Source organism: Perissodus microlepis, chromosome 1 (assembly GCF_051167445.1).
Source record: "Perissodus microlepis isolate ML-2025 ecotype Zambia chromosome 1, ASM5116744v1, whole genome shotgun sequence".
Lineage (NCBI taxonomy): Eukaryota > Metazoa > Chordata > Actinopteri > Cichliformes > Cichlidae > Perissodus > Perissodus microlepis.
The window spans coordinates 6,672,134-6,696,682 of NC_140461.1; the positions used below are offsets into that span (position 1 = coordinate 6,672,134).

General features: G+C 39.1%; 2 protein-coding genes across 3 annotated transcripts; one reads left to right on the top strand and one right to left on the bottom strand.

Annotated features, from left to right (window-relative positions):
• Positions 1 to 211: 211 nt before the first annotated feature.
• On the bottom strand, positions 212 to 6,692 carry mrps11 (mitochondrial ribosomal protein S11). The gene is made up of 6 exons (XM_084928291.1): positions 6,501 to 6,692; positions 6,214 to 6,312; positions 2,830 to 2,928; positions 2,292 to 2,421; positions 1,401 to 1,466; positions 212 to 396 (listed from the first exon to the last, which is right to left on the bottom strand). Exons 1-6 carry the CDS (start codon positions 6,587 to 6,589, stop codon positions 289 to 291), a joined length of 591 nt encoding a protein of 196 aa, XP_084784417.1. The 5' UTR covers positions 6,590 to 6,692; the 3' UTR covers positions 212 to 288.
• A 452-nt stretch (positions 6,693 to 7,144) lies between these two features.
• On the top strand, positions 7,145 to 14,049 carry mrpl46 (mitochondrial ribosomal protein L46). 2 transcript variants are annotated; one of them, XM_084928269.1, is made up of 4 exons: positions 7,145 to 7,429; positions 10,148 to 10,349; positions 10,756 to 10,926; positions 13,655 to 14,049. In XM_084928269.1, the coding sequence occupies exons 1-4, from the start codon at positions 7,169 to 7,171 to the stop codon at positions 13,900 to 13,902; spliced, it is 882 nt and encodes a 293-aa protein (XP_084784395.1). In that variant the 5' UTR covers positions 7,145 to 7,168; the 3' UTR covers positions 13,903 to 14,049. The 2 variants fall into 2 exon arrangements, with proteins under 2 accessions (XP_084784395.1, XP_084784404.1); XM_084928278.1 differs by having other exon boundaries at positions 13,658 to 14,049.
• The last annotated feature ends 10,500 nt before the right edge of the window (positions 14,050 to 24,549 follow it).

Sequence of the window (24,549 nt, forward strand, 5' to 3'; positions counted from 1 at the left end):
AGTTGTTACCACGCAGAGCCGTTTCTGTGCTGTGTACAAACATCAGTCTACTAATGAACATAAAAGCGCCTGCAGTGAGAATGAAGGTTTATTCATCTGCCAACAGTAGCAGCAGAGGACTGAGAAGCCTGTTCTCTGCTCATTAATAACACCCATCTGCAATTATTTCCCCAAAACGCTTTTTGTAAGGTCAGCTCAGAGCCAGAAAAGCTACACAACAAAACTCTTTATTAGCATAATTCAACACAAAAGCTTCCTCCTGTCGCAGTGCATTCTGGCACACAAAGATCACGTCCTTCTGGCTTTCCGTGGGCGGCATCCATTGTGTGGCACGGGGGTGTTGTCAGTGATAGATACCACCTCCAGGCCTCCCATTGTCAGGCCTTTGATTGCAGACTGCAGAGCAGAGAAAAATGCATTCATTCATTAAGAAAGCTAATGGGAACAGATCAACATGTCTTAAATTATCCTCATTATGACAAGTCTGGAAATAATTAGAGGACCACTTCTTCATGCTGTGACAGGTTTGCTGGTATTGACCGCCCACTCGCATATCGGCACAGAGCAGGGTCAGCGGAACAAAACAAGTTCCATTTTCATCCTGTTATCCTGCAGTAAATTTTCCTTCTTCATACAAATGGTTCCTTGATTTTTTATCCTTCTTCAAACAGTGCAGATAGGGTAACATAATAAACAGGTAACACAAATAAAAGACATTTTATTTTAAAGTGAGATTAATCAAAAGGAAAAAGTCAATCTCGTGCACATTTAAGCAAAATGCACTCGTACCAATAACTTTAACATGATGTCTTTGAAGGCTGCTGTACTAAAGGCTGCTCCTCCGATTGCAAAAAACAATAGATGGGTCCTGGTGAGCTGTCAGTGTAGCATTTTTCTACTTGTGAAAATAACATCAGCAATTTCTCACCCCAATGAGAAAGACAGATGGGAGCATACTGACCAAACAATCAATGTTTTCCCAGAGTACAGCCATCAGAGAATTTGCTTCAGAGGTTAAGGATCTATGTAATGTTACAGTATGTTGGTAAAATTACATATAATATTAAGAAGTTTCAGTTTCACATGTTTGCCTGTCCAACCGTCTGAAAATAAGCCAACTCTTTTCATTGGTTGTCTTATTGGGTTATGACTGTATGCTTGCCTTTAACAGAAATATGACAAATTTCGATACCAAACTAAAGTACGAGTACAAGTTTATCATCTACTAAGCCAAAACAATTTTTTTAATAGGCTGTTTTAATGAGGCTTCCATCCCTGTTAACTGTCTTCAGTCTGAAGACAGACCAAACAACAAGCTACAAAAATAATAACACCAATTAAAAATAAATCGTAGTTTTATCTGGAATAGCTTTAAAGATTTCTTTATAGAAACTACTCACCAAACGCCCAGGACCAAGACCTTTGACCACAACACGCACAAAGCTAACTCCTTTGGCTGTAGCTTTCTGTGCAGATGGACAGAAGAAAAATCTGAGATGAGCGGCATCCCTTTGACTCCGGTGTTCAGAAAAGTCCAATAAATCCTCTCCTGGTTCTGAGGCTAATAGATGTGATTAGTAATCTTGACTAAAAACACAGTTGAGGAGCTTTAGAGCTTTAGACACACCATTGATCTGAGTCTATGGCTTTTTCTCTGCTTTGCCACTTCTAACATGTTCAGAATAAGCAGGTCTCTAATTAATGTCATTCACTAGAGTCTTAAGATCGACTTCAACAAACAATAGCTGCAGCTTTCATTACTTTGTGACAGTTTCGCGGCTTAGCAGCCATTACAAGAGAAAGTAATCAGAGGTATTCAACTGTTAGTTTTAGGTATGTATACAAAGAGGCTTAATTGACAAAGAGGTAAACAAGAATTATTCTTTAAGATTTCCACCCCTCAAAACCAGTAGAAAAGACTCTTAATAAAAGTGTACAGCTACTTTTAATTTTCAATTGTAGCAAAAACAGTAGAAAAGACTGATGAGAGGAAAGTATAATTTAACTCTACTGAATATGGCAGCATTATAATAAAACTTAATTTATCAACTATGCTGATTACAACAAATGAAAAAGAAAATCTGTCTGACCATAACTTTGTTAGCCTGCAGCCTTTATAAAATCCTCAGAGAAGCCAGTTTGTTTACAGCAAACATTTAATATTCATGAATTAAGTGTTGCTGCACAAAGTGGAGAAGCAGCAGATGCTGTAGTCTCTAATTTTAATTTAATTGGAACAATCTTCTGCAGGGATAACGAGGTGGCCCAGCGTTGTGTTGTATCAAACTCACCGCAGCAGCAGAGATGCCCGCAGTCTGAGCAGCGATCGGCGTCGACTTCTTGATATTTTTGAAACCTTCTGTTCCGCAGGATGTCCTCACCACGGACTGCCCTGCGCTGTCTGTTAGCTGGATGTGAGTGCTGGTAGAGAACACAGCGAGTTACTGGGTCGCAAACTGCCGGGCATTTTTACAGTGAGGACAAATCAGCAGTCGTGAACTCTAACTAATATGTGGCTTTTAGCAATGGCCACCATGACTGTTAATAGGAAATTTAAATCATAGCACAACATCTGATTTCACTGAATTATGATAACAGATCCAAGCAGCAACTTTCCCTCTGAAAGCAGGTTTAATGGTTACTTAATAAAATCAGAACACTACGGCAAATGGGTCTGAAATTGCAAAGAGGAAAGACTAAAATAATCAAAGTGCTGACTGAATCTTGAATATTCTTTAAGAGATATTTTCTGACACTTACATTGCAACAAAGACAATTTTCAAAATATGACTATTAAAAAGCCAAATGTAAGAGTTTGCTTTCACTTACTTGTTGTATGTGGCTTTAATGTGAACAATTGGTAAGTCTTCAAACTTCTTCCCACCCCATCTCAGTGCGCTGTCATGTCCAGGCAGTGGAGGTAAATAGCTGTAGGATTAAAACAAAGATTAGCCATTAATGATAATACTGCAGCAGGCTGTGCTTCTATTTAATGGAGCTTAGTCTGCTGACAGTAGACAGTGAAACATGATGCTGACAGGTGTTAAATTAAAGAAAAAACATGAATAAATCAACGAAGACAAGCATCCTTTCACATCAATGCACCACATGATAAAGGTAAGCAATACAGTCATGCTGTGGGACATGTATGAAAAACCCTGCTAATTCGGGGTTTGTATTAAGATGGTGGAAGGAAAAGATTAAGTACACATCACTGAAGCTTCAGTCAGAAAGACTGCTCAAGCAGACAATGAACATTTAAATCTACGTGAAAGCCATCAGTAAACAGTGTTGGAAATTGTGGTTGACAGGGCGCAGATTTGATGACTGTGGTGCACATGTGTTAGGAATAGCAATGAGAAAGGAAAAAAAAATTAAGACAACTTTTTTTATGTGACTGGAAATGTCAATACAGGCCACATTAGCAAGAACAAGCAGATATTTTTTTAGTGCTGCAGGAAATAAAGTAGTAGTGAATGCATTAAAAAAATAAAACAAAAACATACCACTGAACCTCCTAATAGATGCAGCTATGAAAATCCTAGGTAACATCCTTCTCAATTTATTGTGTTCATAAGATTTTCAGAAAACTTGACCTTTGACCTTGAGTTCAAGGTCATGGAGATTTGGACCTTAGCAGCTATGCCTATGGTATCAGGTTGAAATTCCTAGGTGACTTTCTTTTTGAATTATGACATACACAAACAACACCCAATCAGCCTCTTACAGCTGTGCCCCCTCCACCCCCCGCTATACATGGTTTGTGCCAATTCATCCATACCCCATTAGCAGTAAGTTTAGGATTTTACAAGTTCTTATTTTGATGTCAAATATTCAAACTGAAAAATGATTTCATATATCCATAATATATTACTTAGTATTCAAAATAGATTGTGATATTTTACTAGTCACAATCTATTTTGTGACACTGGGATATTAAAAGCTAACTGCCAACTTTCAAGTTCATCTGATGATTTTAAAATCGACCTAGGGAACGAAGAAATAAAGGAGATCAAAGATTTTAAGTTTTTAGGAATAATCTTAGATTCACATCTTAAATTTGACAAGCATGTAAAGAAGATTTCTAAGACGGTCAAGGCTAATCTGAATTGTTTTAAGTTAATTCGGCACTATATACCCACTTCAGCAGCTCAGGTATTTATGCATTCTATGATATTTTCTCATTTTTCATATTGTATGACAGTTTGGACCCAAGCAGCACCATCTACAATTCCGCCTGTGGTGTCCTTATATAACCAATCTTTAAAAATAATGGATAAAAAATCTGTTCGGTGGCATCACTGTCACATTTTAAAGAAATATAATCTACTTAGTTTTAAGAGTTTTAATCATTTGTGTTTTCTTAAATTAGTTTTTAAATGTATAAATAGGATGGCCCCAGAGTGTCTCAATAGATACATCCAGAGACAAGATAGTAATCGTATTACTAGGAGTAAGGTGAACGGCAGCTGCAAGATATTATATCGCAGATCTACATTCGGTCAGTCAGCTTTTTCTATAAAGGCTTGCCATCTGTGGAACACACTTCCAACCGATATCAAATTGATTACAGACATTAGATCCTTTACATTGAAGGTTAAAGTGTGGTTAAAGGGAAATCAAAGTTGTAGTCATTTTAACTAATGATTTTAATTTTATTTTAAATTATTGTCTATTAATTGTATTTATGATGTAATTTGGTTTCATGAAAATGTATGTTTTATTGTAAAATGTATCTATTTAGATTGTAAGCCCAACAAGGGACAATTGTTGAAAATTAGCAGTAGCTATAAACCTATGTGCGGTACATCAGTTTCATGTCTTGCACTTGAACTATGTTAAACTGCACTGTCCCTTTTAAATAAATAAATTCAAATTAAAGATGAAACCTGAACTGCTGGCTGCTGAACAGTGAGGACATCCGGGGGGGGCTTTGTTATATTATCACGATTTGATTTAACTCTCCTTTTGCTCAGATTGTCAAATTACAGACCCCGGAAAACAGTGTGACACAAAAAATAAAAAATAAAAAAAAGTAATCGAAACTGATTTTATATTTTATAACCAACTAACAAAATAACTTTCAGATGGCAGTTTCCATTAAGTGACAGGTGAGGAATGTCTCCCTGTCATTTTTTCCTCTTTCATTTGCCAAACCAATTTCCAACTGGCCCCATTCCATTAACACATTCACCTTACACGTGAAAGCTCCCCGGTTCAACTCCATGAGGAGACGCATGTTGTGCTGCAGGAGACTAAAAGTTTGCATAAATGGCAGGGTTGTGTCATAAAGGGCATCCAGCATAGAAAGCATAGAAATCTGTGCCAAATCAAATTTGTGGATCCATCTGCCGTAGCGACTCCTTGGGAAATAAGGGAGCAGCTGAATGTACCATTTGCTAAACAAACTTCCATTTGTTTACTTCATTTTGGAAGTACTTTAGCAAGGATACCCAGCTGAATTTGGGAGAGCCTAAAAGCCTCAGCAGCATAGGGGGAAAGGAGTGAGCGTGACCACTGTGCTATTTGCTACCAATTACATTTAAAAATGTTTTATGTATATAGCGAGACCAAGAGTGCATTCCATCAATTCAATTGGAGATCCAGAGGCCATAGCACAATGCAGTACAGACACAATGAGCTGACCCTGGTAGAAGAACAGATGTATATGTTTGTGTAGTGTATAGATAGGTAGATACATACTCTCATACATACATACAAATGGGTTCAATACCAAAAATTTCAGAAAATAATATTGTGGTCAGTTATTTAATGTATTGATCCCCGTGGGGAAATTCCTCTGTGCATTTAACCCATTCACTCTGTGAAGCAGTGGGCAGCCATTGGGCGCCCAGGGAGCGGTGTGTAGGAACGGTACCTTGCTCAGGGGTACCCCTGAGGGCTACCTGGAGACAGTTACTGCAAATCAGTATATAAACTTCTTTCCATCCTAATGGAACCAGTTTCTTCCAGGATGTCAAAATGCCCCATCCACAATATATTTTGCAGTCAACCCAGACGCCTGTGAACTTTTCGGGCGTTCTTCGTTGCTCTCAAATAAACTAATTGTGCAATATCTTTCTGGAAAATGATGGTGCATCCCTCCAGAAGAGTTCAAGAAGCGCGTTGGGGCGGTTTGAGCTGTACATTTTGGCACACCTTGCTAAGACTTTATGTTGTTTCATTTCATTTGCATGTACATTTGTGCCTGACCTGAAGTCCTTCGCAGTCTCTGCGCTGGAGGATGCTTCTTTCTCCTGATGCCTGATAGCACTGCTGCATATTGTCCGCTGCAACGCTCTGCTTCCACATCTGTACACACGCAATTTAATTAGCAACAACTTTATGAACCTGTCATATTAAACATAATCTGCTATTGATATTTTAATCATAATTATAAAGGTGTCATCTAAAATACTATTTGTTATCCAAATGCTACAGCCGAGAACTAGCCGTCAGCTAACATAAATGCTAAGAAAACATAGCCATAAAGCACTTACAGAGAGGCCGTATTTCCGTTCAGAGGGGCAGACAGCTGCCGACATACGGTACTCAGTGAGCTAAACAATATACAGCTAAATTTATTCATGTTCCACACACTTATACACAATCTTGCAGCCAGACGTTAAATAATTTTACACACAACAAACGTGACATTGAAGGAGCAATCCAGACCAGACCAGTAATACCCCCGGAGGTGTGCGGGGGTGGCGTCACGTTCAAAAAAATAATATATGTAGAAGCTTCACTTATACCTTGCTTATAAACCGTTTTCATTTAATTAAAATATAATGATAATATTTTAATATGGCTGTATAAGTGGCGTATTATTGTTTTTTTTATAAATATATTAATTTCATTTCACACCCACAGTTATGGGTAAATAGATCGTCCGTTTTCCCGCATAGAATTGTGGGTCGAGAACGGAAATGGTGCTTTCATGTACTTAAAAAACCCTCGATATTATGCCATTTTGTGTTTAATAAAAACGTATCTTCGTCAACCAAACATTGTAGCGTTTTACTTAAAACACAATAAATAATATAATTGCTCTATAAACTACTATCCGCAGAGAAATTATGTAAAGAATCCTACTTCCATTTTGTTTTATTCAGCATTTTCTAATGTTATTATTTTTTTTTCTTGTACATTGAATGCAACAGAAAAGATGGCTGCGCCCTGTGGAAGAATGGCAAGTCGGCCTCTCCTACAGTTTCTGTCTTGTTTCAGCAGATCTCCCGTCGGAAACACGGGCTTCCGTCAGTTTTCCAGCGCTACTGTTTGCCGTGCGGCTTTTCAGATCAATGAAGCGGCGGAAAGAGCGAATTCACCGTGGACTCTGATGGCAGCGGTGTGTCTGCAAAGGCTGCCGGTCATCTCAGCGGACTGCAGTCCTATCGAGCAACAGTTCAAACAGATGCTTCACCAGGTGAGTCTCCGTATCATGGAAGGGCTGAAGACTATGAGTGAAAAGAATAAACAGTTTTTTTGTTTTTCTTAGCGTTCACAAAGTACATGCGGTCATTTGAAAATAAAACACACATGTTGGTTCTAGGCAGAAATATATGACGCTTGGGGGATGTTACAATTTATATTTCACAGCTATCACTATATCAAGGCTAGCAGTGAGAATATAGAGTCCAGTGATTTTGTGATACACGATGCGGTGCAAGACAGTCCTCCAAGATGAAAACTGGGCTGTCCCAACAAAAGATTTATATAAATATGTTTGTGGATATCAGAAAATAAGTGTTTGGAGAAGAGAGTGCAGGCAGGGTGGATTGGATGGAGACGAGTGTCAGGGGTGATTTATAATAAGTTAGCAGCAAGAGTGAAAGGGAAGGTGAGACCTGATATGATGTATGTTTTGGAGGTGGTGGATTTTCATTGGGATTGAACAGGATGGACAAGATTAGAAATGAATACATCAGAGGGACAGCTCAGGCTGAGGAGTTTGGAGGCAAAAGACAGAAAGGTAAGGTGGGGATGGTTTAGCCATTTTCAGAGGAGGAATAGTGGGTATTATGGGCAAAGGATTTTGACGACGGAGCTGGCAGGCAGGAGGGAAAGGAAGAACTCAGAGGAGGTTCATGAATGTAGTGAAAGAGGACAGACATATAGATGGCTGGTGTGACAGAGGAAGCTGCAAGGGATTGGGTGAGATGGGAGCTGATGATCCATTGTGGCAACCCCTGAAGGCAGCAGCTGAAAGAACAAAATAAAAGTATTGGATAAATTGGATGAGGAAAAAAAAAATGGATGTATGGATATTAAAATCTGAAAAATGGTCAGGCCACTCACTCACATGTTATTTGGCATTTTGAAATCTGAGGCAATATTTGAACATGAGTATCTCAAAAACTATTAAAGGTAAAAGCCTGAAGTTTTCATTTTATATCCGGACTCTGTGCAGGCCAGTCAAGTTTTTCCACACCAGCCATATTCTTCTATGTCTTTATGGACCTTGCTTTGTGCACTGGTGCACAGTCATGTTGGAACAGTAAGTGGGCATCCCCAAACTGTTGCTACAAAGTTGGGAGTGTGAAATTGCCCCAAATATCTTGGTATGCTGAAGCCAAGCCCCACACCATAATCGCCCAAACTGTACACTTGGCACAATGCAGTCAGACGAATACCATTCTCCTGTCAGCGGACAAACATATCACAGTAACACGCTTCACTGAGCTCCTAAGAACGACCTGTTCTTTTACAAATGTTAGTAGAAGCAGTCTGCATGCCTAAGTGCTTTATTTTCGGTCAAACAGAAAATTTTATGATTTGAGATGGAATGATCCACCAACCAGTTTATAACCACCAATTAACCTAACATCCATGTCTTTGGATTATGAGAGGAAGCTGGAAAGAACCCAAACATGGATATGCAGAACATCCCCAGCTGTGCGGCAAAAGCGCTAAACACTGCAGTGTGCTCCCCAGTTTTTGTCATAAAAATATTTTAGCACATTTTGTTCACTCTATTGTGGCACTTGAGGTGGCAAGAATCGTCACTGTTATGTTTCGTCAGTATTGAGGTCATTATTATTTACACACACACACACACACACACACACACACACACACACACACACACACACATATACATATTATGTATGTGTGTATGTATATGTGTGTATGTGTATGTGTATATATATATATATATATATATATATATATATATACAGCTCTCATTTAAAAACAAAGTTATATGTCAAGTATAGAATTAAAATAGAGGCAATGACAAAGTTTTAAGCAGAAGTAATGTAACTTGTCGATCAGTGGTTAATCAGTTCAAACCAACTCAAGAAGTCCTGACCTCAAAATTCTTCTCACTTTGTTTGCTATCAAATGCACGATGAACCAGAGATGCAGATGGAGGTTTACTGTGTGGTGGTGTGTGCTGTCTGAATAACAGATGGTTTTATAAAGAAATGTTGGAAAAAATGTTCAGAGTAGTCTAAAGCCTCAACCTTTGGGCTGCTGAGATTATTTTAACTCAGATTTACTTTATAATTTCAAACTTTGGCCAAATTTTATGTGAACCTCCAGCTTTGTAATATTATATACACGCACCAGGCAGTTTACTTTACTGGTACTCTTTTTTTTTTTTTTTTTTTCCCTTCAGAGCTGCTTAAATTCTTTGTGGCAACAAAGGTGCCTTATTCCAAAATTCCTCTACATCCCTGAGGTGCTGTATTGGATTGATGCCTGGTGACTGTGCAGGTCATTTGAGTAAAGAAAATTCATTGTGAAGTTCAAGAAACAAGGTTGAGATGATTTGAGCTTTGTGATGATGTGTTATCCTGCTGGAAGCAGCCATCAGAAGATGGCTATATTGTTGTTATAATGGGATGGATGTGGTCAGCAGCAATGCTCAAAAACAATGCTCCCACACTATTGCACCACGACTATGACCCTGAACTGCTGATTCAAAGGTGCATGGATCCATATTTGATGTTGTGTTTGCCAAATTTTGACCCTGCAATCCGAATGTTGCATTTTTGAAGACCAGGCAATTTTGGTGAGCATGTGCAAATTGTAGCTTCAGTTTGATGTTGCTAGCTGACACAGTGACAACATGAGACTCGGCAGCAATGCCCAGACTGAAAGATGTCCTTTTGAGACACAGGCCTCTTCTGGATTCTTTCAGCTCGAGCTGGAAAAGAGCGTTCTGTCGGACCACGAGCTGCGCCTGCTGGAAGATGCAGAGAAGATGAGTCGTAAGCAGGCGGACGACTACGATTCAGATGAAGAGGACAGCCACGGGGACAAGGAGATAATGATGGCTCAGGACTTGGAAGACATCTGGGAGCAGAAAATGAAGAACTTTCAACCAGCGCTAAGGGTCAGAGGTCAGTTTAGGCAGTGTATGATCAGTAAAGGAGTAGACCAGCATGCACACAGTATGAAAATATGAAAACATACTCAAGCACTACAAATGTGCCTGATGAAATGTCTGTAATTTAATGTGATGTGTTGTAGTATTCAGCCTTTAGTGGTGCTCCAATCATTAATCAAGTAAAACAGAATGAGAATGAAAATTAGATCATCTGAAGGAGTCTCACAGAGCTGGATTTAAATGAAATTACCAGAGAGCGAATAGCCTTTAATGTATTTTTTGATATTCAGAAAATCTATTTGCTCTGGAATTCTAAATTAGCATTTTGCTCCCTGTGACATTTGAAAAGTTAGTGTGAGTTTTGCAGACAACGACAGAGCTGTTGTGAAGCTGCTGACTGCCTCCTGTCTCTGGTTTAGCTGATGTAGATAAAGACTTGACCTCAGCAGAGCGCTGCTTGGCTGACTCCCTGGTTCTTCTGGCTGAGCAGGAAGTGGGTGATGAGAAGCTCTGGCTGCTGCCTCAGACTCGGTGGCAGGAGGGGGAAACGCTGCGACAGACGGCTGAGAGAGCTCTCACCTCCCTGCCAGGTAACTTAAGTTTTCAGGCTGCTAAGCACCAGAATTATTTAACAAATTTAGTTTCCTGACAGCTTCTTATGGATTTTATACATTAATTCAGGTGTACTTCAAACTTGAATGGGTCTGTGACTACTTTTTTTGGATTAATCTGCCCTTATTTTCCTGATTAAATCATTTTTCTCTAAACTGTAATTAGTGCTGGTTTACATCAGAGAATTACTAAGGCATCAGCACTACGAACACTGTGTTAGTAGATAAACTTCCCATTAATAAACTGGGATGTAAATTGCAGTTAATTCCCTTCATATTTGATGCTTTATGATGGAAAATACTTTATTTTCATGATTTTTGGAAAGCCTTCATATTTTGGCTAATTGCAGCCCACTTGAATTGTAAAATCTAAATATCTGAACAAATAGTTTTTATTTTAAATCCCAAATATTTTCAGATTTTGTACAGCCCAATCAAACTACACTAATTATACATAGAGCATGTCCCAGTACCCACATCCTGTCTAATTCATTATTTCTTGTTCAGTTTTCTGGGATTTGAAACATTTCTCTTTAGTAGTATTCTCATGTCAAGAAGGATGAAAAGAATTTTTAAAATCATATTTTATTCAAAAAATGCTGTGAACAAGGCTTTGCCCCATTTCTGATTTCAAGGTCAAAGCCTTAATTATGCCAAAGCATCTCAGTCTGATTTTACTCTGGACTTTGACTGGACTGCTCTAAAACCTTTATTTTTTGAGGCATTTAGAGGTGGACCTGCTGAAGTGTTCCCAATCACTGTGCTGCTACATAATCCAAGTGGGGTTGAGCTTCATGGCATAAACTGATGGTCGAACGTTCTCTGGAATTTCTGGCAGAGAGCAGTTGCATCAGTTTCAGCAAGTCTTCCACAGACCCATCATACTGCTACCACCATGTTTGTTGATATGTCATTTTTATGAAATGCATTTCACAACAACATAGCAATGGGATGCAAACCTTCCAAAAAGTTCAACTTTAGTCTCGTCAGTCCAGGGAGTCTTGGGGTTCAACAATGGGGTTTATTTTTTGGCAAATGTGAGACGAGCCTTTGTGGGGGTTTTCTGGTCAGCAGTGGGTTTCTCCTTGGAACTCTCCCATGAATGACATTTTTCCCCAGTCTCTTTCTTGTTGTTAAATCATCAATTCTGACCTTAATTGAGGCAAGTGAGGCCTGCAGATCTTTAGATGTTGTTCTGGTTTCTTTTGTGATCTCCTGGATGAATCCTGGGAAGGTTCACCATTGTTCTAGGGCAGGGGTGGGCAACTCCAGGCCTCGAGGGCCGGTGTCCCTGCAGGTTTTAGATGTGTCCCTGAACCAACACAGCTGATTTAAATGGCTAAATTAGCTCCTGCAGTTCTCCAGAGGCCTGGTAACGAACTAATCATGTGATTCAGGTGTGTTGACCCAAGGTGAGATCTAAAACCTGCAGGACACTGGCCCTCGAGGCCTGGAATTGCCCACCCCTGTTCTAGGGTTTCTCCATTTGTGGATAATGGCACTCACAGTGGTTCACTGCAGTCCTAACATCTCTGAGATTGGTTTGTAAGATTTTATAGACTGATGACTTTGTCAGGAAGGAGGCAAATACTTTTTCATAGCATGGGTATTAAGACAGATCCAGTCTTTGGACAGCCTTATGTAGCAGGTGAAGCAAAAACAAATTAATCTGCTGATATTTGTTAAATATGTTTTTATCAGCTAAGAACTTCCCACATTTAAACAAGTACCCCAAAGTGCAAGTGTGTGTTGGATATTTAAGCACATTTTAAAATAAGTGTTAAGGGCAGGATTTGAGGTACTGTTAATATCCAAAATTATTGTCCACATGCTTCATTTGCTGCATTCTTACTGTATTAGCATCCTGATCTCTTTTGTTATGATCCAGCTTTATCCTAAGGATCTTTAAAGTCTGATGTGATCATTCATAAATTCATTATCCACAACAAGAGGTTTACTGTAAATCCCCTCTGAAAACTCATTTGCATACACCTCGTAGAGCAGTGCTTGGCCCCGAGCTGTCATCTCCGCTAAGACGTCCACTGATCTCAGCCGTAGATTAGAGTCTGTTTCAGAAATAATAAGCAGACGATTTGACCAAAGTTAAGGGTGAGAGGTGAAGCTGATGACTAATGGCAGAAATATTCCCAGTCACCCAGTAATGATCCCTCACATTAAATATATTAACTGTCTGATTCTCAACATGTATCCAAGCTTTAAAGCATTTAAACAAGAGTCCACAGACTGACTGTACTAAACCGTTTCACAACATTTCTCAAGCTATTAATGTGTCAGCTCCATCAATCACTTCCTAAGCCATTCCCCTGACAATAACATTTGGTAGAGGGTTTTATTTAAGGTGTCTTTGAGGAGCAGAAGTTGATCCATTTTTAATATAGCTGGACTCAGTGAGAATCTAACATGGCCGTGTTGTGCCTCACTCTGCACATTGAGCCAGCAGCGACCGTGGGGATTTACACGACATGACATTAGATTAAAAAGGGGGTTGTTGTCGCAGCACAGAAGAGAAACAGAATATGAGGGTGATGTAACACTTTAATTAGAGGAGTCAAACACTGATGATCCACAGGAATGCGACAACATAAAGAGGTACCATTAGAAAGTGTTAAAAGCTGCATAAAGGTTAGCAACATCTGCACTTTTGTTTCCATCTGCATGAACTCACAGCCTGTTTTCCTACCTGCAGCAGCTGGTTTCAAGGCGACTTTCCTTGGCAACGCCCCCTGCGGAGTGTACAAGTACAAACTGCCCAAAGCCCTTCGGACGGAGAACTCAATCGGGACAAAAGTATTCTTCTTCAAAGCCATCCTGGCAGATGGTGCCCCTCCCAAAACCAAAAAAGCTCCTTTTCTGTGGGTGAAGAAGAGTGAACTGCAGAAATACCTCAAACCAGCGTACATGATGAAGGTCGAACGCTTCATCCTAGACTTGTGACACTTAAAGTTATACAGGGACATTGACTTACATTTATGAGCCCCAGAAAGTTATCTTTATTGCTTATCTGTCATCTTGTATCTCAAAATATCTTGTGACATGTCTGTATATTTCATTCTACAAATAAAGGGTTTTTTCACACCTGAACCTTGATTGTAATGTTGTCCTGAGACTATGTGATATTTTTGTCTGTTAGGAGTATCTGCCTGGGACAAGTTTCAAGAGGTTTATGGTAGATGTTACTTAAGTTAATTTTCACTAGATCTACTACCTGATCAGGTATGTCATGGGAATGGAGGTGCTAGGTGGCAATTTACTGAAAAAGTAATGTAAATTTACAAGCATGGAAACTGACGCTATGTGTGTGATATTGGCTGTCTTCATGGTTCCACCTCGCTGCACACTAGCATCATCTGTGCCTACACATCATGCCATCACCAAGAATGTTTTTTTTTTCCTTGTACTGGTCATTCTCATAAAAGTAAATCATGTATGCCCCAGACAAATCTGAACGTGTTTTCTGTCAGAACATGGTGAGATGTCCTGGATTGGCTCATTTTGTGCTTAAAGAAATGCTCTTAAGAACGGACCTAAACATAGACCAATGAGATGAAGATATCCTTTTCTTGGTTTGATTCCTGCCCTACAGATCACAACCCTCTAACCATCCCTCTAAGTCAGGGGTGGGCAACTCCAGGCCTCGAGGGCCGGTGTCCCTGCAGGTTTTAGATGTGTCCTTGAACCAACACAGCTGATTTAAATGGCTAAATTAGCTCCTCACCATGTCCTGAAGTTCTCCAGAGGCCTGGTAACAAACTAATCATGTGATTATAGGTGTGTTGACTCAAGGTGAGATCTAAAACCTGCAGGACACCGGCCCTCGGGGCCTGGAATTGCCCACCCCTGCTCTAAGTAATACTATGAAATCAAGGCAAAAATGAAACTTAGGGGAAAAAAACAAAAAAAGCTTGAAAGTAACACCTGAAAGCAACTTTCAAAACAAAGTGCAATTCTTCAATGCTGATGCAAGTATTAAAATGAGGGCTATGATCTACCCACAGTGTCCTCCCTCAAGTACTATATCAGCCAATAGTAGGCCTCCAGAGATGATGTGTCATATCATTTATCACAGCTTGATAGCCTACACAGCTACAGACGGTCCTAATTAAGATTGCCCATCATTCAATATGAAGAAGAGGATAGACACGGATTTCGTGGGTGCTGCAGGGAATATTTAGAGCCCAAACATTTGTCTAATAAATAAGCATGAATGCAGCAGAAGACTTGGTAGAAAGTCTTTAATTTTCACACTGAAACAAAGTTTGTCAAAGAAGCAAGAAAATCTCACATGGGGCCCATTCCTTTTTTTTCAGCAATGTGTTTATTATTTTTAAACTTGAATATTAAATACGATTTCATACAACCACTAAATCTTTTGGGGCAAATTTAATTATCCCCGCTACAAATACACAGACATGCATGCACACATAGTGCTGTGCAAATGTAAACAGGTGTGTGGAAAAAAATTAATGGAGTTCAAGAAGGACATTTATCTCAAACAGTCTCAAACCAATAATTTCTTCCAACCATTGGGTGGAATTTTCAGCTTTTGAAGTGTTGTTTGCTTGGTTGCTAAATCCTTTCAATGCAAGCTTGCCTCTTTTTCTAGTTTAGAGCTTTCTCAATAACACAGTTTGGATTTTTTTTTCTTTCAAAATTCATCCCAAAACACACTCGTGGGATTCAGTCTTGTGCAGAAAGTTTTGAACGTGAGCAGAAGTAATGCTGAAACACATCTGAGCTACTTAAGTCCAGAGGGTTATAAATTAATTAAAATTAATTTATCAATAGTGTGAACATATGCCCCATGCATATTTAAAGAGGTGACTTCTCCAGACAAAAGACACAAAAGAGGACAGAAGATTAAATCATGCATGCATGTGTGTTGACTCATTAGTGAGAGTATTAAATGAGATTTTTTTAATCAGCAAGAGAACAAATATTTGAAAAAGAGAGCAAAACAGGAGCCTTTCTTTAATATATTCCTTTACAACAGGGGTGTGTAACTCCAGTCCTCGAGAGCTACTGTCCTAGATGCATCCCTACTCCAACACAGCTGAATCAAATGACTGGATTACTTCTTCAACATGCCATCAAGTCTGGCAAAGGCCTTGTAACAAGCAGTTCATTTGATTCAGGTGTGTCGGAACAGGGATGCATCTAAAAGCTGCAGGACAGCAGCTCTCGAGGAGTGGAGTTGGACATGCCTGCTTTACATAAATGATAATGTTTGCACCACAAAATTTACCAGGATGCACAAACTGAAATGAATTTCCTTGCAGAAGGTTTCCCAGACGCTCCACTTAATGCTAAAAAGAAACCTATAGGCCAACTCTTCCAAGTGAAAACTTTCCTTTCATTGAGAAGGTTCTCAGTCATCCATGGCGTCGTAGTCTAAGTAGTCTATGAATTTTTTTTTCCATTCGTTTTTATACAGACTACAGTTTTAAAATATTTAGACTCATTGTTATTTTCCAATTGTGAATTTTACTACTCATCAACTTCCATCAATCTGGGCTGTGCTATAGCTAAGATTCAGCCTTTGATTATAACATGTACAACCATTTAGAACATAATTTTAATATTTCATATATTATATATACATATTCATATGTACATTATACATACTTAAAGTTTGACTTTAATCAACTTCACCCAGTGCGTATCATAACTTATTCTGTATATAAGCATACTGATATTGAACACTGATATAGGACAATATTAAAATCATAACATTTTTTGCATTGCATCTACCACAACTAGTCAGAGTGGTAATTAAAGATAGCATACAATCACACAGTCAAAGAAGTTTTATTTTAGGTTACGCATGACTTTAGTTTTAATGGTCAAACCTAAATTTAAGATGCCCCAAACCCCTTAACTGTACAAGAGCTATTTTCAACATTTAGTAGTCACAGCTGACTGTAATTCAATTCCTTCTTCCTTCAAATGGGCAAGACAAACGTTCAAGATAGCCACAAAGAAATTCTTCCTTGTACAAATCCTGACACTTTGTCATTCACGTGTGTTCAGCTTTCAATTTCAGATATCCATAATTTCATTTTTGATATCCAGAATGTTCATTCTGACTCATCATTAATGGGAACAACTCTCATTTCAGATATCTCCAAAGTTCCACTTGACATTTTACTTCATATATCAAAAACAAAATATTTCTCCAGATATCTGTAATGTAATCTTGACTGTTGATAATAGACAATGACTAGTTAAAATGACATTAAAATGGAAAACCTAAACCCTGTGAGGGAAAGGGGCTGCAAATCAATACGAAGTGGTTCAGACTGATTACCTTTATCTTATAATGAAGCATTTCTATCCTGCTGCGAGTGGTTTCCAGGACAACCATACTCTCAGCCATAGATCCACTGATGAATTTAAACACGATAAAAGCACATGCTTTGTTCTTCAAAGTCACTAGATCACATCTCAGCTGAACATCAAGAAATTTTGGATTGATATTATAGACAGCACTCTTCACCATCATCATCATCATGAAAACACCACATGAGGGAATATGTTTGGGAAGAATCGTCTTGGAGAATCAGTGCCAAAACTTACTTATGTAGCACATGGAGGTCCAAAACCTTATTAGGACACTTTATGCTGCTCTTTCCTTTAATTCCTCATTTGTCTGTACTTGGTTCCTGTGTCTTTGTGTTCTAGGGATGATATATTGTTGCAATCCCATTCGAACTAATAATTACATAGTTATCTTTTTGGTCATGTCCGCACTGCCTGGACACTTTGCTAGTTACAACTTGCTAGTATCAGGTTGGACTTTGGATAAGCATACTTGGGGTTTCCATGATGCACTGAGTGTTTCTTCTTCAATAATAAATAAATTAATTATTTAAATATTTAATTAATTGATTGTTGTTTTAATTTTGATTATTAATTAAGTACACATTTAATGAATTATTTAATGACATGTTTATTTGATTAATTTTGGCACTTGAGGCCCTCAGTGTCCCACAGCGTTCTTTTGTCCTGTCTTTGTCACAGATTTGGCGCCATATAAATAAAGTTTTGCCTTCAGAATGGCTTTAATTCTTCATGGCATTGACTCAACAAGATTCTGGAAACACTCCTCAGTGATTTTGATCCTTATTGACATGATAGCGTCACACAGTTGCTGCATTAATGTCTCCTTCACTACACCCAAAAGGTAGTGCCTTATAAGTACAGGGAACTGTCATCTTCAAATAGCCATCAGAAGATATGCACACTGTTGTCAGGAAAGGATGGGCAAGGCCAATAAAAAATTATGTTTAATTGGTTCTGTGGAGCCCAAAGTGTGTCAAGAAAATATCCCCCCACACTATTATGTCCCCACCAGCAACCTGAACCATTGATACAAAGCAGGGTGGATCCATGCTTTCTTGTTGTTTATGTCAAATTCTAACCCTACAATCTGAATTTTGCAACAGAAATTAAACTGATCAGAAAGAGCAACATTTTTACAATCTTCTCTTATCCATTTTTTAAAAAGCCTGTGCAAACTGTAGCCTTGGTTTTTGGTCTTTAGGTGAAAAGAGTGACAATCAGGTTTGGCCTTCTATTGCTGCAGCCCATCTGCTTCAAGGTTCAGTGCTGTTCTGCATGCCTTCATTGTAACCCTTTCAGCTCTTTTGACCTCTGACATCAACAAAGCAATGAGAGCATAGAGAAGTGCCTATCCCTTGGTATTTTGTCTCTCTTTTCTTTTTCTTTTTTTTTTTTACCGTTCTCTGTAAACTATAGAGATGGTTATGTGGGAAATCCCACAGATCAGCAGGTCCTGAAATACTCAGACCAGTCTTTATGGCACCATCAACCATGCCATGTTCAAAGTCACTTAAATCACCTTTCTTCCCCATTTTTGATACTCAGTTTGAACTTTAACAGGTCATCTCCACGATGTCTCCACTTAAAAAAGTGGCCAGTGAGCGTAATTTGATTAGGCTGGGGTTTTGGTGCCAATCCCATATTATTGAACTGTGTGTAGCTTCTCTCTCAGCTGGGTATCCTAACCTTGTTAGGAAGCTACTGGAGCAATATCACATCAGGTTCTAAGTCCCTTAAGGATTCCACATTCTAAGTTGTAAAAATAAGTGTAAAAGCTGGTGGGAGTGATTTGCAGTTGGCCGTTTTGCAGAGGTGGACACACATTTCCCAACAAAGACAAAATGTTTTGGAAAGATATGATCAAAACACCCACACAACATGAAAAAGCCATGACACAACAGATTCAGTTTAAATACAACTCAGTGCCCACTCACATCAGTAATTTGTTCTAATGTTCACTTTTACTGCATTCATGGCACCTATTTTTAAAAAAGGGTTTGACATGACACACTAAAGACCTGCTACTGGCTGACTCATGCTGTGTTCAATTCAACTCAGAGGTCACAAATTCCAAAGTTAGACATGCCAAATTTTGAGCTCAAAGCTTTTCACCGCTTATTATGCCAGATGAAAAAATGCAAAAAAAAATTAAAAAAATTAACTGCGAGCAGCTTAATATTAGTCGAGCTACATCAGTAGATTTTATGCATCAACAAAACAGAAGATATTATATAATAGCTCTAAGAGGCTGTAACACACTGCAAGCACCATATTTGTTTCAGATATGCAGTATTCCTATAAAGCTTAGCAAAAGTTCATGTTTTGCATGTGGATGCTGTCTGCTTTTTGAAAAAGTGCAGATGCATCAAATTGGCCTTTAATTATTGGGGTCTGACTTGAAGAGCTGTTTCATTGCATTTTCTCAAGAGGAGTTCAGACATTTCCAAGTTGAATTGAGCACAGAAACATTACTTAATTACAGGGTATGATTCATGATTTAGTCCTGCTGCGTTCACAGTATTTTTTAGACCTTTTTTGTCAGGCCCAGCCATCATTCAGAAATTCACTCATATGTTTCATAAATGCTTAAAAACGGGTCCTTGAAAATTGAGCACTGATTTGTGTTGCTGCAGTGTTGAGTGCACTCTTGATGCTGAACTGTGTGGGTCTGAAAGGCCCGCTGGAGATAAACTGATGAGCTTCAGATGCAACCAGGCTGTTCTGTCTAGCAGTAGATGGCAGTATTTGCACATCAGCCTCTGAGATGACTGTGAGAAGCAGTGTAATTAGGCCTGTGTGGTGACCTCAGAGGGGGACTGCAGAGTTTTTCTGATCAGTTTGGCTTCCTCTAACACATACTGAAAATATCCATCATATCCGGCTAATGTTCCTTTGGAATAGCTAGAACAATTCGTCTTAGGTAAGAGCATTCTGATGTTCCCGACCCATTCACTGCCTGCAACCAGCCTGTTCTTTCTATTTGTGTCTACTAGGACGGGATGTTATTAATGTTGTAGACATTGCCATTAGATTTTTCCATCTTTATTTTCAGGATTTGTTGAAAGCCAGCAGCCTGAGCTGTTTGTGAGAGTGCCTGAGTGCTATGTAAACCCGCTCTGACAGTCGAGATGAGGGATGCGAAGGTCAGGGCAGGCTAAACAAGGCCGTTTCTGACTGTTGGACAATTCAGTTTGCACACAGAACCTTAGTGTTCTGAAGGACTGACATTAGCCCACTGCTACCCTCAGCCCAGTTGTAGTATTTGATGTCATATCAATCACAGGCACAAAAAGAGAAACAGTGGATGCTTTAATCTCTAAGGGGAGTCACATGAAAGATCGTTATGCTTTTTGTATTGAAAAGCCCTTAGAGATCAGGAAAAGCTGACTTGGGAATCAAAAATTGCCAGTCTGAATCCAGAAACCATCAAAGCATTGCTAGTAACCATAGAAATCTTTTAATCACTTATGAGTCATTTTTGTTCCCCAAACAATGTCAAGGTGCGCCCAGACTAAAGCAGTAAACTACCACTTGCTGTTGAGGCAGTCTGGGACATGGATGAACTCTGAATTCAAAACAAGTTGGGAATAAAGGGCCAGCCCATCAGTTTGTAACCATAACCGTAGGACAGAAAACCAGGATGTGCCTTCTCCTTCAATTTTAGAGATCCCCAGCTGTATGGAGGTGTAGAAGAACACTTCTAGGGGGCACTTCTTTTATTTTACACTAGCCTGAGTTTGCAAAGTGCTACTGAGCACAGTGAAAACAGCTGCACGATGTCTTCCATGTTACTGGAGCAATCACTGGAATTAGGGTGATTGCTGAATTAGGAGGGTCTGGGAGGATCTAACTGAAATGTAGAACAGAGGTGCATTATTTAAAGTGTACAAATAAAAGTTTGAGAATTTCCACCTCACAGAATCTTTATGGAAGCATAAAAAAGCTTGGGAGCTTCAGGAAAAGGATTTGAATATTGATCAATAAAAGGAATGATTAAGTAGTCAGGTTTCTTGAGCCATTCCTGATTAGTCTTTGAAGGGTGAATGGCACGTTGTCCAGCTCGAGGAGAAAGCTGCCGTGTGTATGTGTGGTTGATGAAAAATGTTTAACTGATAGATCAGATCCACATGAATACTCATGACCAATGTTATTCATGTCACCAGATTTCAAACTGATAAACTATGAAGAAAATGATTTTTAACAGTACATTAGTTTTCCCAAAACTATATATTCCCACTTGCACATTTTACTTGCCTGGTTAATAACCATTTTTCTCACCTGCACACCTCAGTTCATAGGTTACTTGTTCTAATTTGTAGTCTTTAAAACTAATTTTACAATCCTGATCACCAGCATCACTTAAATATTCCTCCAGACACAAAAGAGACATTATATAACTGCTTTCTAAGGGAGTGTAGTAGTTTCCACATTAATTAATTGTCTTGTATCGTATGAGACATGCAAATGTCAGAACACCTGGAGAGGCAGAGGTGGAGGATCATAACTTTCCTCCACTAAAGAGTCTCACTTCCTCATCTTGCCAGAGGCTAGCCAACAGTCTTGCTCTTCATCCAGACACAAAGATAGCACTGGGATAACAAAAATCAAAGAAAAGGTCTTGCAGTTTTTCACCACTGGAAACGGAAAAAGAGAAGCAGAAAATGTAGAGGATGAGGTTCGCATCTCAGAGGTGGCCGATGGCAGCTTTTCAACCCCTGCTGCAGGTTTTGAAACTGCTGCACACAGAGCAGGAGATGTTACTACTGCCGCTACACTGTTATATTCACACTGGCCTCGTTCTGACTGGGGATTTCAAACTGATTCTAAAGCAGCCACTGAATTTTTTAACCTTATTCTTTTGGTCCTTTGAAGTTCAATGCACAGAGCGAAGCACTGCCAGGCTGAGGGGCTCAGATCCATTGGGGTGACCTGGTCTAATAATAGTACACACTTGTGGCACTTTCAAGCACTATCAGGGGTAAAAGCCTCCACAAAATGGCATACTTCATCTTCATCTTTAGTGACACCCGTGGCAGATTGGATGTGACATTATGCTTACGTGTTGCAAAACAATACTTATTTAAATAACTGTGAAAACAAAAACATGTGCAGATAAACTGCCAGCAGTTTGGCAGGGCAGTAAAAATGTGCTCACAGCAAATAGCACACAGTCAAACTTCTCCACTCTGACTCGTCAGTGTCATCTCTAGTTATAAACAATGCCTGGCTCCAGAAGACAGCAGCCATCTGCGGAAAACAGAGCAGCTCTGGAGTCAACCTGACTTAGTGAGGATAAAGGGCAGCTTCACATCTCCACTCAAATAGAATAACAGCAACCCTCAGCTGTGTTTACACGCTGCCGCCTTTTTTCTATTTTATGCAAATCTCTTGTGACTGAGTGGGATGTAAGCAGACCAGTCATTCACAGCAGCTTACCAAAACATTTGATAAAGAAGCTTATTAAGACTCTTTATTTAACACACAATAAAGGCACAGAAACATGAAGGTAAAGGAGTGTTGCCCTGAGCAGGGCTTCTGGATCTGAGATGGACCACCTTAAGCGCCTTAACCACCACCCTCCTTCATGCACCTCTACCAGCACTGCACTGTATTTCTTACCCTTAATCATTAAGTGACAGTCAGCTAAGCACACACTTCTAGCCCCATCCTGCTTTGCCTTTGTGCAGCTGCAAACAGTGAATCAGGCGTCTGCTGAGGGAGTTTTTCCTTTTTGTTAACCACCATTAAAGTGCATTCACTCACCGCTGCTTACCTAAGCATCTTATTGAGTGGTGCAAGCATACAAACATATAAAGATAAATAAACTGATTGAACTTATGCATTAGTCCTCCACTGGAGCCAGCCAGGCCACTTACTGCCCTGAGAACAATCCACTATGAACAAGTGCAATAATGTGTAATTTAAAGAAATACACTAAAACTTGAACTAAAAAACCTCCCAGGTGGAGAGAAAAATGACCTGATAACATTTCTTGAAGCCAGTATGAAACGTGGTCAGGGTAAAACAATATCTGACCTTGAAACTAACAAGTGTCAAGGTCCCAAGGTTTGTGAAGTTCTGGTTCCTGTTTTGATTTTATTCTTATTCCTTCTTGTGCTTCCAGCGTCCTCCGATTCTACTCTCTGTGTTGTTTATGTGTTTTCATCTTCCTGCGCTTCCTGTGCACTCTGTCTTTATCTCCTCTCCTTTGTGATTGCTTTTCCTGCATTAATTGTATCCAACTGGGCCCCATTCATGCCTGTCTCCCCTCCTGTTATCAGTCCTTTCTGTTATTATAGTTCTGTCTTCTACTTTGTCAAGATGTCTGTTTATTCTCCCTGTGTGGGATCTGGATTCCAGGGCCCTGTACTATGAAACAAATTCAACATACCCAGGGTATCTTTTCATTATCTGTGATAATCTTAACATTGGATATCAACTTGATAAGTCAACCCAGGGTTTTCCCTGTGTGTTCCCATTAAAGGGGTGGTGTTAACAGCATCTAACCAATCACAGGCATTAATGAAAATACTGCAGCTAATTTTTCAAAGATACAATAACTATAATATTACAGAAATATGAACAAGTTAAACACACAATGCAGACTAAAAGCAACAAAGCAGCAACACTACAAACAAAGGAGTGTGCATTAAAAACGCTTTATAAAAGCTTGAGCTTGGAATGTTTTAGTCAGTAAGATTAGAGACGAGCCACCATATTAATACTTTAGTATATTTGAAGCTAGCAAGAAAAGCCAGCAAAAATGCTGACTGTAAGTTGACATACCTGTCAATATCACAGCTTTCACATTCAGACAAAGGAGAGACTGGAAGATAATTTAAACAAGAATGTCATTAAATAAATGTTTAAAAGACAGTTTTAAACATTTATTCCTTCAGCTTTAACCTCAGTAATGTTTAATGATCTCAGAGTAGAGAATAAACTTAAAAACAAACTCAAAACATAGCCTTGGACTAGGCTACATGCTAATTTGAAGTCCACAAGTTCAAAAAGGTGTCCTGCCTTGGGGTCATGTATAATTACTTAGCCTATGGAACAATACAACCCTTGTGAAACTTGTTTGCAGCCAACCGAAATAAAGGTACATATAAGAATCTCTATATATTACTGTTGTTCACTGGGGAAACACAAAGACATTAGATGTTATTAGAAAATTTTATTAAAAAAATGCCATGGTAACTTATGCCGTGAACATAACCTGCTCTGGAGCAGTTACCATGG